General features: G+C 35.4%; 1 protein-coding gene across 6 annotated transcripts in view; it reads left to right on the top strand.

Annotated features, from left to right (window-relative positions):
* Positions 1-18,167, top strand: part of ULK4 (unc-51 like kinase 4) — a 245,766-nt gene that overhangs the window by 65,144 nt on the left and 162,455 nt on the right. For all 6 annotated transcript variants that reach the window (XM_083825680.1, XM_083825679.1, XM_083825683.1 and 3 more), the window contains 4 exons: positions 2,586-2,713; positions 10,727-10,860; positions 15,459-15,580; positions 15,883-15,939. In XM_083825680.1, the coding sequence (XP_083681806.1) occupies positions 2,586-2,713; positions 10,727-10,860; positions 15,459-15,580; positions 15,883-15,939 (441 nt within the window). The remainder of the gene's footprint in view (positions 1-2,585; positions 2,714-10,726; positions 10,861-15,458; positions 15,581-15,882; positions 15,940-18,167) is intronic.

Below are 18,167 nucleotides of genomic sequence, written 5' to 3' on the forward strand. Positions count from 1 at the left end.
TAACAGCATATGTCAAAGTAATGACAGAAATTGGGTTAGTACCCAAAGCTGTAACTGAAAAAAATATTGCACATTAAAAACTATATTACAAAATGCTGAAAAACAGGGTCTAGCTATTTTGCTTCCTCAAATAAGGTTGTAGGATTTTGGAAGCAGAAATCGTATTTCTATTGCTCATGAACAGGATCTAAAAATACAAACCTCCTGAACTGAGCCGCCAGGCACTATCACATTACAAGCAATGTTTTATTGCTAAAAGCTGAAAGTAATAATCCATGCACTTTTCAAGATTCTCAGCATGACACACAAGTCCATCCTAATGAAAGAAGGGAAGAAGAAAAAGCAAATGCCTAGTGTCAGTCTCCCAAGTATTTGGTCTTTTGTAGAGCTCCTGTGTACTATAGCTTAAGAGGTAGAAGGACCTCAGGGCCATAAAGAAGGTAATGACAAATCTATGACTCTTTTTAATAAAACCGCAAACCAATATATTAAAAGATGCTTAAAGATACAAATTCAAGATAGAAGTCATTCAGCTTTGTGTATATTATCTGGAAACTCCCTTAGCTTACAAGACTTAAGCCTACCTTTTTTTTCTACCCTCTTCAGGAACAGGAATAAAACTAGTTATAAAATAGAAGCCAAAAGAATGAAAAGGAGAAATGCCATTCTTTGGTCACCCATACTAATATAAATCTTCATAGAATTAATGTAGCTAAGAAGTGGAAATCATCCCTCTCTGATACAGAGTCTTTATATTTTAGTTTCTTATCTTGAAATCTTGAAAACAAAAAAATCTGAAGTGATGTTTTTAAAATAAAGTGTGGAAAAAGAACTCAGAATCAAATATATTTGACAAACTATAGCAGTAGATTAAAAAAAAAAAAGTCTTTCATAGCTTTCATCTGGCTCTTAAGAGTCACCTTTGAATGAGTGAAAAACAACTGAGATTTTGATAAGTTTGCAGAGAAACCATCGGTCCTGGGTGTGGATACTGATGGTACCAGTTACTCCTTGTGCAAATCATACCTTCATGAATCAGCAGCATGAGTCCTCAAGATCAGGGTGTCTCTTACTCCAGATTCTCCTGTACCACACTTCAGGACATGAATGGTGAAAGCTAACAGACATGGGCTCTGCAAAAGGATTTTGTAACTTTGAATTATTTTTTTATTGTTGTCTTCTGTTTTGTTTTCTTTTTAATTTATTGTTATTATATCACCAGAAAGAATCTCAGAACTCTGAATTTTTTACTATACCAAAACTATGGCCATAATAAATATAGCAATACATTGTCACAGTTGCATTGTTTCTTTGCACAGTTAGACATAGTCTTTTTTTATCTCAGTCATATCCAGTTATAGCACTGAAAAATACACATTTATAACATTGCTCTCATATTTCAGTTACCTTTCTCTCAATTCCTTGTCTTTCTCCTAAGTGTAGACAAGTAGCTACTTCTGATGTTGACACTATTGCCAACATCAGTATGAATTAATGAGATATAAGTGTCTTTAACAAAATCTTTCTAACTCTTGACTTACAATATTATGGAGGTATTTGCAATTCATAGGAAGCAAATTTGAAAATACAGAAGAATACAACAAATAATTGCCAAAGCAATTTCAGAGTTTCTTCTGTAGTGAAATAGTGGTCTGTATTCCCCTTGTGCAACCAACTAAAAAACTTAATTGCTTTTCATGATTTAGTTTGAATTGGCTTTGCAGCATTACCAAGAATATCAATTATAAAATTATGATCTTGTTGCAGTAAAGTGTGCTCGGTTGTAATGAAAAGTGTCCTTACCCTGCAGAATCTCCATGGATACATCAAACAGTTGAAAAGGAGGGAAGAACAATACAACAGTGAAACAATTAATAATTAATGTACTAGTATTTCAGCAATTTGGGGCTTTTCTGATGTATTGAGTTCTGTAGGTCAGCAAAGATGTGCTGCAGATATTCTTTGGATAATCTAGTGCTGTTTTGCAGTGCTCAGACGCCAAAAAAAAATTTAAAAAAATGTTGCCTATATGTCTTAAGCCAGATCATTAGAGCACTCTCAGATGAGCTTGATGTAACTGATTTTAATTGACAATGTTGTTTTAACCCATGGTAACTCCAACAAGTAATAGCAAAATGTTCCTGCTTTCTAGAGGTGTTTAATCTTTCTACATATATGAGAACATTTCACCTTATTTGTGCTGAAATACACATATATTCTGAAAAACTATTAGCTTTCCTTTAAAATAAATATGTTAAAATATCTTATACTTAAGGCAAGATTTTTTTTAATGTTTTGTAGTCCATTTTGGACATAGTACTGTTGATAGTGTTTGTGTGCTGCAGTTTTTGAGAAGTTGTACAGAGCAGCTTTTCACTGGGCCAGTCTCTCTTGGACAAAATTTATTTAGTTGTGTTTTGTGGATTTTGTTTGCTTTGAGAATGGCATGAAAAGTATTAATACCCATACTACCAACAAATGCAAATAAATTTAGGAAAAATTAAATGAATACAGTGATAAAATACAATGTAATGAACAATTTTCCGTAAGATAATATTAATGCTTTTGTGTTTATTCCCACCAAGGAATTTGTGACTACAATTACACGTTTATTTGAAAGTCCTTCAACTTTCATAAGAGCAAAAGCCTTTCTGGTCCTGTTACAAGTTTTAATTAATAACAGAGAGATGTTGCTACTCAGTTGTCAAGCAAGGTAAGGTGTTACTGGAACTTAAAATTAGAGATGCAATGCTTATTGTCAAAGTTGTACCTGAAATACTTTAAATGTTTAGTATTTTTGAGTGTATTAGGAATAAACTATTTTCTGTGCAATATGAATCCTTTTGTTTATAAGAATATCAAGAAAAAAGTTCTCTCTTTTGTCATCAGGTGATGATCGCTCACAAGGGAAAGCTACTTTGGCTTATAGGGAGAGCCTTTTAAAGGCACTTGTGATCCTTGATAGCAATAGCAAGGAGCAGATTTTGCTTTGGGTGGGGAAAATAAATGCTGCACCACTGAGGTGTTGCTGTGATGGGAATGCAAAATAAAATGGTCTGTCACATACCTTCCTCAGCTTGGGCTGGGGTATATTCTCTAGTCTGAAGAGTACACACATTAAAAGTACGATAATGTTTCTTGGCTCTTGGTGTTTTTGAAGTGATTTGTATAACATCCACTGAATTCTTGTGACTTTTACATGAAATATTTTATTTGTTCCAGTGTTTTAAAATGCTTTGCAAGAAATGAAAGCTCTTAAATTAAATTTGACTCACAATGGAATAGTTATTTGAATTTTTGGTACAACAGTATTTCCATATCAGATGAGAGGAAATGAGACTATTAGTATATAAATCATCACCATGTTTTTGGGGTGATTGGAAAAGTAAGATAGAAGAAATTTTCTTCGGCATTTATATCTTCTACTAGTCATTGTGAAGAAAAGCATAATGTAGTGTATTACAATTCAATAAAAAATGGGTCTAAAGTGGATTTGAAACTCAAGGCAAAAAAGGGTGAGATTTGTGGGTAGCTGTAAATCTATTTAGAGTAAATATAACTTCCTTATATCTTATAAATCTTTTTGAGAAGAATTAAGATGTATATTTGGAGCCAAAGGGATGGATTTGGGAGGAGTAGGTGAGTTATGCTATGAAACCATCATGAGAGGACTTATTCGGGGTGGCAGTCATTCATTCTGTACCCTTCCACTCACATACAAATCTATAGACTTCCCAATTTTTGTAGATTCTAGAGAATAAGTATTGATTACAAGTTTCACTGTTGTGCATCTTTTTGTACTTCTAGAAATGTTTTACCAGGTTGATGTGTGCTGGATAGTGTAGAATGTCTAATGACTTTTACGAGACTTTTTGAATGTTACACTTTTTCAACGACTGCTATTTATATGCTTGTTCGAACATATAGCTACTGAGCTATATATTTGGAGAAACATCTGACAGATGTCCTATACTGACAGTTACTATTTGTTTATTTATACCTAAGGTATATGTCAAGGAGAAGAACTGTAATACATTTTATTTACAATTTATCTTTTTTTTTTTTTTAAATATGTATTTATAACACTTTCCACTGAGCAGCCTTTCTGCAGGGAATGTGTTGTGAGTTTGGGCTGTTATTTTGTGTTGTGAATTCTGTGCTGTGGTTTTGTGATGCTCCAGGCAGAGCAGATTAGGGACCAACATGTAACATGACCATTATGTAACATACTAGCTAAAACAACAGGTAAGCCTTATAGCAGCTTTACTGAACAGATAAACTGTTATTCTTAATTTGTTATGATTTCTTCATAACTTCTCTTCAGTGAACAGTTTATCTCTTGACAGGGTAGATCATCTAGATAAAAACCTTTCTCTTACATCCAGAACATAGGATGATTATAGTAGGATGAATAGGAAAAATGAGTCATTTTATGTGGAGACAGCTACTTTTGTAATATCCTGAACTCTGGAAGAATTCTTATTAAGCCCAGCTGAGATCATAGCTAGTCTTAAATTTATATGAACAGAAATTCAGCAGTGTATTTTAGATAAATGTCTCATTTTGTGAGATAAAATACTTCAAAATTAATACTAATAAATTCAAAATTTCTAGTACAGCAAGGAAAAATCAGTTGGATAATTATTGAAAATGTTTGATATACTCCAATTATTTTTATTAAGGTGTTTGATCTGAGAAATATGAAGAGCATGTAGTAAAATGCGCATAATTTCTACTTACTGGCTTGCCTTTAGCAGTTGCAGTTAATGCCTGCAATGTGATTTTTATTGCTTCAGATTATAAAATCCGATTATGATAAAGATAGAATCACAGAATCATTTAGGTTGGAAAAGACCTCTAAGATCATCAAGTCCAACCGTTACCCTAGCACTGCCAAATCTACCACTGAACCACGTCCCTCAGCACCACATCTGCATGTCTTTTAAATACCCACAGGGATGTGGACTCAAACACTTCCCTGGGCAGTCTGTTCCAATGCCTCACAACCCTTTTAGTGAAGAATTTTTTCCTAATATCCAACCTAAATTTACCCTGGTGCAATCTGAGGTCATTTCCTCTTGTCCTATTGCTTGTTGCTTGGGAGAAGAGACTGACACCCACCCTGACACCAACCTCCTTTGAGATGGTTGTAAAGAGTGATAAGGTCTACCCAAGACTCCTTTTCTCTAGGTTAAATAACCCCAGTTCCCTCAGCTACTCAATGTAATAATCAATATAAGGCAATTTTTCAGTGTGCATCAGCTGAAGGACATGATGCAGATAATAAAACAGTCAGTAATGACTGCCTGGAAGCAACACTGCATGGTCATTGGAAAAGCCTTTTATTTAGGTTAGTAATCAAAATTACACATTTGCATACATTTTGGTGATTTTTTTTTAAAACAAATTTTCTGAATCTTTTATAGTGTATTGTTAAATTATTAAATTAGCTGTGGTGGGAGTGGGTAATTTGAGAGCTTTACAACAGATATCACTGAGAAAGTTCCATTAGGACTTTCCAAAGTGCCCTGAGATCTTTGGATGAGAAGCATTTATACGTAATTTCAAATGTGAAATTCAAATGTGATTTTGAAGTGAAATTTTTTTCACACACCATTGATACAATTCACCTATTGTTCTTTTTTTTTCCCTTTTACGTCTTTCATGATAGTCTGTTAGATTATGAGTTACTATATACCTTTTGTTTTCCTGTGTTCCGTAGCCAGTGATAGAGCTAGAGAAGGTAGGAGACATTCTTGGCTGTAATAGTGCTTGATTGCTTAAAACGTGAAACTTGATTTCTTTTGCTAATTGCCCTGAATTTTCTACTCTCCTTGTTTTCTCCATGATTGGCAGATGCAGGCTTTCTACTAATGAGGAGGGAGCTTGGGGGATACATCATGAAGTTTTGTTGACACTTATAATTTCACCATTTGTTGAACTATTAATTTCTGAATAGTCTCACTGAACTGTTCTTTCTGGATCTCAGTGGTTCTAGAGAATTTCCTAGATGAACAGAGACTATGCTGGAAATCAAACTTTATTCCTTCAGAATTTATTAAATGTCTTTTTCTACTGGCTGCAGAGATGGACACATGTATCAAGATAGGGTGGTGTTTCTGACAGCCCTTCACAGCAAGAGCCTGAATGTGCACAGCAGGACACTTACAGGATATTAGCCTCATACAGTGTGGTGCCACCCAGATAGCTATCAGTGGCTAAAAGCCTGTAAATACTCCAGTGCAGCACCCTGTGCAAGCTAGTGATTCTCTGTGTGGTGACACTGCTGGAATGGGACAGCTTTGCTGCTGTGTGGTGCCCATGGTGCCTCCAGCTTTGGAACTGGCTTGAGTGTTTTGCTATGGCACAACAAACACCAGTTGTCTAGAACTAACAGCTCCAGAAGAAGGTCATTGGGTAAATTAAGATATTAAATTAAAAGAGTAACAGAAGTTCAGATGAGAGGGACCACAAGGAGAAAAAGTATGAAGAAAGGACGTAAATATGGTGCTGGTTAGCATGTTCAAATGTGGAGTGACAGAGACCATAAGAAATGTTAGGAAAGCAACATGCATGTGGCTTGATGTAAGTGAAAGGAGAAGAAAGAAAAATTGAGACCTGTATTGCAAACGTAGAGATAGAGACTGAAGATAATCTCTAGTACAGAAAAAATTTCCTTACTTTATCTTAAAAATAGTTACACTAAGTTTGAAGACAAAACCAGGCAGATAAGGAAAAAGAGTTGAAATCCTTATTTCTATATAAGTTAGGTACAAGGTAAACTGAAACATAAAGCATTCAATGCAGGACAAATTCAGTACCTGTGTTTTTAACCTATACATCAATTTTGGGGTGTCATTATATGACTGGAAAAGAATAACAAAGTACTTAAAAAATAAAAAATGTCGTGGGGAACAAAGTGTTCCAAGCACATAGCTGACTTCAGTAGTATGGAAGACTCTGGAACAAATACTGAAGGAAAAACTAGAGGGTGTGGGAGATAATCTTTTAGTAGAAATAATGGAAATAAACTGCTCTGTGCGTGTGGTTTATGTAATAGCTGTATGCCTAACCTTCAGATGGTTATACTTGATGATCAAGATTGCCTTTTTTTTTCTGTTTTCTTGTATTTTTCATGATGTATAATAAAAAAACATCTTTGACAGGCCATCATGAAAAAAGTAAAATATATTTGGAGGGAGAATATTATAATAATAATTTAAGGCATAGACAATGACAGAACAGTATTTTTTCTGTCTAATAGTAGTTCCCAGTCTATAGCTCGGTGACAATTTTGTCTGATCTTTTCTGTAGCTTTCTAGACAGCAGCCATTTGATTTCCTGCAAAATATTTCACTAATCAATCTTTGTGGGTGAAAATTAAGAGATTTCCCATTTTATTTTTAAAAATTTTCTATCTATGTTAAGTTCCTCCTCCTCCTTTCTCCCAGTTTTTATTGCAGAGAGTGATGCCATATGGTATAGGGTATCCCTTTGGTCAGTTGGGGTCAGCTGTCCTGGCTGTGTCCTTCTCACAGCTCCTTGTGCTCCCCCAGCCTCCTTGATGGTGGGGCAGTGTGAGAAACAGAGAAGGCCTCGATGCTGTATAAGCACTGCTCAGCAACAGTGAAAACCTGGGTGTGTTATCAACACATAAATCCTAAACATAGCACCACTATGATGAAGAAAATTAACTCCATCCCAGACAAAATCAATACAACCATTGTTGTGATGACAACCCAAGATGCCACAATGTTGCTGTTCTACTTTAAAAGCATGGTTATTTTAAAATAAGAACATTTTAGAAGTGCTGATATAATTGCTTTACTCATTTTTATTATAACTTATTAATGGACAAAAAGGAGGATCTTAACATTCCTTGTTTAAATGAGACAAGTCTGATAAGTAAAACTGCAATATAAAGTAACACTCTGTTTTTTTCTACTAAAAAAAATGTAGTAAAGGCATTAACAATTGCTAACAGATGCAGAGGGATTTTTTTCATGTTCAAATTCAGTCCAAAATAGACATGTGGAGTCTGTTCTTATGGGATGAACGTGCAGTTTATTGTAAGACCAAGATGGATATAGAAGCTGAAATTCACTTATACATGGTTAGCTACAACAGACCTTTGCAACTCTAGGTTGAAAGTAGCAACATAGATTCATTCATCTGAATTATAGGCCAACTTATTCTAGCTATGTAGCTATGTGCATTGTAAAACAGCGTAGCTTTTAACCAAAATCTTTCTCTGCCAACTGTCCCAACCTCCCATATATTTTTAGTTTTCACATCTTCTATATGCCCTCAGAGGAAAAGCTTTACCTGGAGACTTATTGCAATCTCAGCTCTCACATGACCTATTGACCTTTCATGGCTAAGTTTGGCCCAGAAAAATAGTCATTTTGGCTGAGAAAAAGAACAGAAAATGTTCATGCTCAGCCAAAATAGAAAAGGAAGGCAGGAGGGAAAAATTACACAAGTTGGTGATTTGAGGAAAAAATCCAGCAAGCTTTTATCAAACTAAAAAAAAAAAAAAAAAAAAAAAGAAAGAGGGGAGAAGGGAAGATAGGGATTGAATTTTCTAACTAGCATGATATACCCAATGTTGCAACTCTATAAAATAAACGATATATGTGTATGAAACATCCTTTAAAAATCCTCATCCTTTCATAGTAGCAGAGATTGACTAAAAATGAATTGGCGGGGTAAATGGACTGTATAAGTCCTCAGAGAATGCAAGACTTACTATCGTTTCCTGGCAGGCTCTCAGTCTCTGAACATAGTGTTCTGAAGAACCTCTTGTAGGGAGAAGACTGCTAGTGAGAGACCTCCTGCTTCAAGTTCAGTCATCTGGCAGCAGCTCATCCTCCCAGCATATATACTTCCTCCCTACCCCCCCACCCTATTCAGATGCTGGTAGAATTGTAGCTGAACTTTATAGATACCTAAAGCTGATTTTTAAGGATGTGAGGGTAAATGTCACTCATGTAAGGGAATAAATTAATTTTAGAAAATAGTCCATAAAGAGACTTTGAGAGTTGCGAAGTCAATCCCTTTGATCCAGGTCAAAGTCTTTACGTTTAATCTATCCTTAAAAAATACTTTTTTAACCATTGGTGAAAATTGATAGATATTCTATAACTTCTTTTTCCAGCTGATCTAATTGTTAGGTATTCCTAACACATAAAAATTCTTGTTGTTTTCTCATTGAAATTTCAGTTCTACAGGTTAAGTACAGAAAACACAAAAAGCAATTTAGTCTCTTTCATTTTCTGTATGTATGAAGACATCTTACCATTTCTCTGCTTAGTCTTCCGAATTTTAACTATATACTCTTTTTTCCTATTGGTCATTTTTATAAGTGAACAGTTCTTAAGTAGTAGATCTTAACTGTTATGATACATTAACAGTATTATACATAACAGTTAACTCTCTGCAGTTCTCCCCTTTTTAATTCACTCTTCGATGTTTTTGTCAAAAAACATTTTTATATGTGTACAAGCTCACTGATATCCATATCAATCAATATTGATTCAAATCAATATTTAAAGAATTTTATAAATCAGACTTGTCTTCCTAGACAGTGGTTTTATTACTCATCATATGCAGCTTAATTTTAGTAACACCTGCATGTTTTTTCATGTATTGTTGTGTGCAAAATTTTTACTCCGTTGAGTAAATCATCTCTATGATGGAAATACACATCTGCTAGCATAAAACAATGAGTTTGTGAGTCCTGCAGTTCTGTTCTATACACCTGAGGCAGGTTAAATAAGTTGATTATAATAAAGATAGGTAAGAAAAGGGATCATACTAAAATACATTCTTAAAACCAGAGCATGGATTTCACTCACCAGTGACTGATGGTTCTGTGTGCCAGACCTCCCGGGAGTTTGAATATGAAACAAAGATGTCAATATTAGGCCCCTAAAGGAAGGACTGGCCCTTCTATCTATTCAAATAAGTATTTTAAAATCTTGCCTGAAGCATTCTGTTACAGGTGTATTATTAAAGCTACCTCTTGTAAGTTAGCCAATGGCTAATAAATCAGTTACCATAGTTTACCATGAAAAATGTCATTCTGCAGAACAGCATAATTATACAGCACTTGTCAGTTAGAATGGAAGCACTGAGTTTGTCTTGAGAAATCTTGAACTTCAAATTTTCAGAGAAAAGTGTAAGGCTAGTTAGACTTTTATCTCTTTCTCTATGGCTGTTCTTAGTAGTGCTAACATTTGGATAGGCTGTAGTATGAATAATGTTGTATGGTGTTTCTTGATTGAAAGATTGATCACTTGTTACATTGACTTAAATTATTCTGCTTCTTGAAATTCTTGCATGTTGGAAAAGACTGTCTTTAGTTTTTGCTAATATTGCATATATTGGTCATATGTTTCAAAATAAATTGGATTTTAAATTTAGTCTCTCCCTAATGGATTCTCTCCTTACGTCATATCTTCATTTAAACTAGTAAAGCTGCACTTACAGTAGCTTAAGGTTTGTTTTTCCTGTTGTGCCTTGGCACAGTCATTTGCGTTATATTAAAATTTGATTTATTTGAAAGCGAAAATCCAAAATTTCGACAAAAATTGCAGAGTCAACACTAATATATTCTCTGATTGTAACCTCAGGTACTAGAAATGCCAGCTTTAGTAATATTTTTGAGATTACAGTATCATTATTTTGTTATGAGAGGTAATGTTTTGCACTTGTTTAAATGCAGACTTGTGATGTATATTGAAAGAGACAGCAGAAAGACCACACCAGGAAAAGAGCAGCAAAGTGGCAATGAATACCTGTCAAAATGCCTGGATCTTCTCATCTATCACATTGTGTGGGAGCTGCCAGGAATTCTAGGTAAATTGAGTTGGTTAACTGAATAAATCTTACCTTTGCTTACTCCCTTGAGAAGCACTTAAATATCTCCTTAAATATGCAAGTGGAAAGATTGTGTTTTCTGATCACATAAAGTTTGGATGTTATCAGCTTCACAAAGTTTCTTAGTCATGTCATGATCAGATATTTTGTATTGTAATCTTGAATGCCATATTCAACTCAGTTGGGGAAGAGGCCCAATTGTACAAGAAGTTTTATCAATGTTCTAAAGATATTCCAAAGATTGGAAATCCTAAAAACAAACTTACCTTATAAAGCACAGAGGAAGGAGAGATATAACACATCATATCCATGAGTATGTGTTAATCATTTATGCTTAAATATGTATGCTGAGTGCTTGATTGAGGCAATTTTTCTGGAAAATTTCAGCTTAGACACTTGAATATTTATAGATAATCAGAAATTGATCTCTTCATACAGAAGAAAAGACGGAAAGATTTTCTCTGAGAGAGCATCAGTGCTACCTTGCCCCGTCCCTCATACTTAGGAATAAAAACTTGACATTCCAGCAAAGGAGCTGTTGTGCCAAGGATATGCATTTGGCCAATTTTATGCATATCTGCTCAAATTTCACTAGTATTTGAGTCTCTGAAACAATAAAAAGCTACTTTGTATTGGTCATACATGTTCAAACAAATTTGCTTGGGTGTAGCAGATGAAGTCCTGTCAACATTGAATATGCTCTAACTTGTCATAGTTGGAGCATATAGAACAGTGAAAAGTATGTGTGCAAATATGACAAAACCTGCAAATTGCAGGGCATAATTTTGACTCATTGGGCAACTAGAGAAGAAGCTGGAGTAGAAAGAACTTAACTTGAGAATCTGGAGGATCAGTGAAGAGAAGGTGATGAAACAAGATGAATATTCTGAGTGTTTAGACAGAAGTAATACAATCTTGAAAAAGTACTGAGGATCTGTTGGCAAGATTTGAACATCAGGTTGATATTGAATAAAAGAAATGTCACAAAAATGACCCCAGATGAGTAGGAGTGGTGAGACTGTCTTTCCTGGAGAAAGCTGTGCTGTATGATGTATGAGGAAAGATGAGTTTTCTATTTAAAAGAATTAATTTGGAAGGAAGGAAGGAAAGAGTGAAGGAGGGAGGAAAGAAAGTGAAGAGAAGGAGGAAGAAGAAAAAGAAGAAACGAAGTGGAGATGAGAAAGAAGGAATTGAGTGGAGGGAATGGGAGGAAGTAAAGAAGGAATGGAAAAGGGGTGGGGAAAAGGATGAAGAGAAAGAAAGGGGAAAGGAGGAAGACAGAAAGGAATGAAGGAGAAAATATGAGATTGGTGTGGCCAGTCTGAATAATTGGCATTAAAATGCTTATTAAAGCTGGTGGGTGAGATCTCCCACAGAACGGAGTAAGAAAACTAAATAGGAACACAAGAAAGGAAATGCTGAGAGTTTTCCAGAAAGAAATGGAGTAAATCAAGCCATGATTGTGTATGACTTGTCATTAAATAATAATAATAAAAAATCATAACTTTATTTTTCAATGAGATGATAGCTGGTTTATGTTTCATCTTTTACATTATTGCTAGAATATTGAAAATGAAATAATAGCACTGCAAAAGTCCATAGATCTAATGGTCATGCGGCTATTTTAAAAGAAACTTTACTTCCTACGAGAATGCAGTTTTTTGCCTTGTCGCAAACAGCTGATTCCGCCCCCCCCTCCTTTTTTTCCTAACTTTTCTAACTAATCAGGTTCATATATTGGGTATATTGTAGGATTTGGAAGTCTCAAACTATAAATGTTTTGAGGCAGAAATTCACCTTCTACTATCTATATACATATACTATATGTATACAATACATATATACAATTAATATATATTATTAATATAATATACAATATTATATATACAATTATATACAGTATACAATATACATATACAATTAATGCTGTAGGCCCTGTATACAGTTAATGCAGTAGGCCCTGATATTTTCTCAGAACTTGAAAGTGCTATAAATCAAAAATATTGTTACTATTAGTAACAATAGTTAGTTTTGGGCCCCTCGCTACAAGAAGGACATGGAGGTGCTTGAGAGAATCCAGAGAAGGGCAACGAAGCTGGTGAGGGGTCTGGAGAACAAGTCTTACGAGGAGCGGCTGAGGGAGCTGGGATTGTTCAGCCTGGAGAAGAGGAGGCTCAGGGGAGACCTCATCGCTCTCTACAGGTACCTTAAAGGAGGCTGTAAAGAGGTGGGAGTTGGTCTGTTCTCCTACGTGCCTGGTGACAGGACGAGGGGGAATGGGCTAAAGTTGTGCCAGGGGAGGTTTAGGTTGGATATTAGGAAGAACTTCTTTACTGAAAGGGTTGTTAGGCATTGGAATGGACTGCCCAGGGAGGTGGTCGAGTCACCGTCCCTGGAGGTCTTTAAAAGACGTTTAGATGTAGCCCTTAGTGATATGGTTTAGTGTAGGACTTGTTAGTGTTAGGGCTGAGGTTGGACTAGATGATCTTGGAGGTCTCTTCCAACCTAGACGATTCTGTGATTCTGTGATCATTATAAAAAAATAATGTTTCTTTGATATGGGTTCTGCTTTATTTATTTATTTATTTTTACACTTTGTTTTCCTTTTCAAGCTAGATTTGTGTTTTGATTGTTTTTATTGAGATTAAGTTTTCTGTCTGTATCAGTCAGAAGGCCTTTTCTTTTTATTGCTGTGAGTATGATGAAGGATTATGTTCTGCTTGAGGAGGTAAAAGTTATGAGCTTGTAGGAAAAATGACAAGAATTGTCAGGTGGAACAGTTAAAAACAGTTTAACTGTTGATTTAGAATTAGTCCTAGCTGGTTTTTAATATGCATTTATTTAAGCTCCTTACTGATCCCATCTTCTTCCACCAGATGTAGCTATAAACCAGATAGATTAACAAGTTGTAGAAATTGCCATTAAAGGTACATTTAAATAAATGAAATAAAATGATAATGTTGTGGATAAATTTTAAAGTTTTCGGTTGCTGTAGGTAAGAAAGTAATTTTATTCAGGTATGTTTAATATTTAACCTCTCTTTACAAGATAATTACAATTTGCTTAGATCACACTAAGAATTGAAACAACTGCATCTATTTATCAACAAATTGACGGAAGTGGTGATTATGTAAGACAAATATAGAGAAAGAGAGTCAAGGGTTCAATTGATTATTTGTTAATCACAGAGAGATCTTGTTGAGTTACAGTTTTGTTAATAATTCTAAACAAAAATTCTCTGAAAAGACAATATTTTGTTTTATGTATTTGGAGAGTTTTAGGCAACATTTTCATGAGCAGTATATTATAGAATGATTCAAATCTTTAAGGATAAGTATTTTTACAACCTATTTTAGTGCCTGGCTGTGTCATTCTGCTTATGTTGAAAACTGAACTCCATGGGAGCAGAGGAAAAGCATTGCTATTTTTCAACATGAGTAAACTCTGTGACTTACTTTTAAAGGAAGGGCCTGTTCTGGCATGAAAACTGTATAAAATACTGAATCATGTCCTTTATTTGTTTAATAGCTATGTGATTTCCCTTTTACAGTTTTGTGTAGCTCTCTCATTAGGGAAAACATATAGTACGTGTTTTTTAAAGACAGGATTTGGCTTATAATATTTCAGGCTAAAAGGACTAGATTTTCTTTCTTTACATATGACTTTTCTCTTGCTTCTTCTGTTCTTTATTCCATGCAGAAGTGGTCACGGATTTCTGAGACAATAACATAACACAAATTCGGCATAATGTTCCTTGGTTTTTATCTCTCTCTTCTGAAGTTTGAATTACAATTCTCACTACTGAAATTAGAATTTTGTTCCCTGATTGTTGTGTCTGAGGTTTGTTATGGACTAAGTTCTCTCATTGACCTGCTGCTACCTCTTTCTATGAGATCATGAGAGCGTTCTTTAGATAACTTATGTCATTGTTAAATTTGTGTGTATGTGTGCTCAGCTGATGGAAGGCTTTTGAGGAAGTGGGGAACATTGCTTGTTTCTTTCTTCTGGTGGTACTATTGCTGCAGGAGAAATACACTCCTTGAGTATTATGTCACCAAATTATGGTGAAGCTCTTGAGCTCTAGTGATAGGTCAAGGAGTAATAGTTTTAACTAAAAGAGGGAAGATTTATTCTTTACTCTGCATATAGGTGGTAAGGCACTGGAATAGGCTGCCTTATGAGAAGCTGTGGATGCCCCCTCCCTGGAGGTGTTCAAGGCCAGGCTGGATGGGGCTTTGGGCAGCCTGGTCTGGTGGGAGATGTCCCTGTCCATGGCAGGGGGGTTGGAACTGGTTGATCTTTAAGGTCCCTTCCAACTCAAACCATTTTGTGATTCTATGATTCTATATCTCTGTAGCTGGAGCAGGAAAATGACCTGTCTGAAAACTAAATAGGTAATAAAAGTGTTGGATCAGCCTTTATTTTTATGATCATTCACTCACATGACCACTACTTTCATCAGGAGGGAGATGATGGGATTGCAGTGAGGATACTGGAACAGAGATGCTTTATATGTCACTTTGTGCTATTTAGCGAACTAGTTATGTTAGATCTGTCTGAAATGATGTTTTCTGTAGGTGACATTCTCAATGCCTTAACTAATGTCTCTGGACGCAAACACCCATCAACGCTTCAGGCCAAACAGCTGAAGATGTGCCTTCCCATGATGCCTGTAGTGCTTCATCTTGTGACATCCCAGGTACATTTTTTTCAAAAATTTTTAAACAAAGTACAAACTCCTGCAGTTTCCCAAAATCTAACTTCCGCTGCTTAAAAGATCAAATAGATCTTTTCGTAATGTATAATTAGGTTGATGGTTATCTGAGCTAAGTAGCAGCATTAAAGATATAAACCTTATTTTTGCATATTGTAGGACAGCTCTAATGATAAATACATATTTTTCCTTCTTTTTCAACATGGCTGTGAAAAAATGTTTTACTTTTTCTGGTCATAAGATACGCAGTTACTGTAACTTTTAAAACTTTTGCTAAATTCAAATAGGTATTTCGTCCCAAGATAGTCACAGAGGAGTTTCTTTTCAACTACGGGACCTTACTTGTGAGTATAACCATCTAAGTTAAAATCTTGTTTGCAAAAAATACATATGCATAAAATTTTGGGAATTATTTTAATGCAATGAAATTACACTCCAATAATAAATTAGAGAGAGGTCTTTATTCTGAATATATTTTTTTTTAGTTTTGATTTTGGGTTATCATCAGTGGCGTGAAATTCAACAAAGAAAAATGCCAGGTTCTGTACCTGGGATGGAGTAATGCAGGACACAGGTACAGGCTGGAGAACAGCTCTCCAGAAAGGTATCTGGGGGTGCTGGTCAACAGCAGGCTCAACATGAGCCTGCAGTGTGCCCTGGTAACCAAGAGGGCAAACTGTATTTTCGGGTGCATTAAACACAGCATAGCCACTTGGTCAAAAGAAGTGATTCTCCCGCTATATTTAGCATTAGTGTAGCCTCACCTTGAATATTGCACGCAGAGGAGGGGAACAAAGTTGGTAAAAGGATTGGAAGGCATGTCCTATGAGGAGAGGCTGAGGACACCTGGGTTGTCTCATCTGGAGGAGACCAAGAGGTGACGTCATGGTTCTCTACAACTCCTTGAGGATGGGAAGTGCAGAGGGAGGTGCTGGTCCCTGCTCCCTGGTCACTGATGACAGAACATGAGGGAACAGCACAAAGCTGCACCAGGGGAGGTTCATACTGGACATTGCAAAAAATGTCTTTACCATGAGGGTGGTCAAACACTGGAACAGGGCTCCTTGCGAGGTGGTTGATGCCCCCATGCCTGTCAGTGTTCAACAGGCATTTGGACAATGTCCTCAGTAATGTGCTTTAACAATATGCTTGGTTATGAAGTGGTGAGGCAGTTGGACTTGATTTTTGCAGGTCCCTTCCAACTGAACTGTTCTGTTCTACTCATTTTGTTCTATTCAAAACTATATATATTCTACAGCAATCTATTGAGTTGAAGGGAAAATCTTGTATTCAAGTATATTCTGCATATATATGATATATAGCAAATTACTTGTACTTTATTTTACCTCTGAGTTAGATTTACCTCTGAGTTGCACCCAGTATTCTTTATAGAATTTTTGCTGAAGCCCTGACTAGAAATTAAATATAAATTAAAGTTGCCAGTACTTCTACATTGTATTTAGTTGATTAAACACTGAGTATTAAAAGCTAGAGATATTTGTCTCGTAACATCTGTAAATAATTTATGATATTGATGACTGTAAATGAACTTTTAACTGTCCCATAAGATAGTATAGTTAAAATGAAGTATTACTGTTGTAATATAATTTCCATATATTGAAGCTGTTGTTTCTGCTGAATGAGGAAAAAGCTCATTTCTAAAGTTGTGTAGCAGAGTTAAGCAAATACTTTCAAGTCCGCGTGTTCATAAATGACAGCTATGTATTGATTTCCACAATCGCATGCAGAAGAAATGCTTCACCACAGACAGCTAGATTAAATTTTACTGTTCAGATTCACTTCTCTTTCTCCTTTGACTTTTGATTCCAAGAAAATGTGGGTGTAATTTAGGTCTCCTAGTCAGTGATTGAGAAGAAAGTGTCCTCAAAATATCTGTAGAAAAATTCACATTACAATAAAGAGAAAAGGACGTTGGATTACAAAATATTTTATCTCTTTGGAGCACTTGTAAGTAGCCAGTGGATTTATTAATGGTTTTGGATCAACCATCTAGAAGGTGAAATTCTTTAGTCAACAGTATAGGTACAGGAGGCCAGGTACAACATAGGTTCTCTTTTGACTTTTCTCCAAATAACTTGAACTACTGACTGAGGAAATCAGGCTGGTTATATTACCACACCTTTTCTCTCAGATCAAAGAGGGGAAGATTACTTGACTGAATATTTCCTGTCTCTTGTCCTTCTATGTCCATCGAACAAGGCAGTTCAGGAACTTAAATATGCTATTTCAATTTATGCATAAAAAGTGCAGGGAAGTAGTATATCTGAAAAATGAATATCAAAATAGAGTCTATTTTATGTAACTGTGTTATGATATGACTAATGTAATTACTTCTGGAAGAGTAACTATCCATTCTACCAGGGAACAGTCTACTCTGGAATTTTTTTGTTTAGCAACATTCCCAGTGGCATCTGTAAAGGGACATTTGATCATCGGCTTGTACTTTTTCAAGTTTTGTGCTATAATTGAGGCCTCTAAGACTTGAGCAAGCCAGTCCTTCAGATTTTTGGTTGTCATTGTTGTTTTGTTTTCTGATTTATTCTGAAATCTT

This window comes from Anser anser (assembly GCF_964211835.1).
Source record: "Anser anser genome assembly, chromosome: 2".
NCBI classification, from domain to species: Eukaryota; Metazoa; Chordata; class Aves; order Anseriformes; family Anatidae; genus Anser; species Anser anser.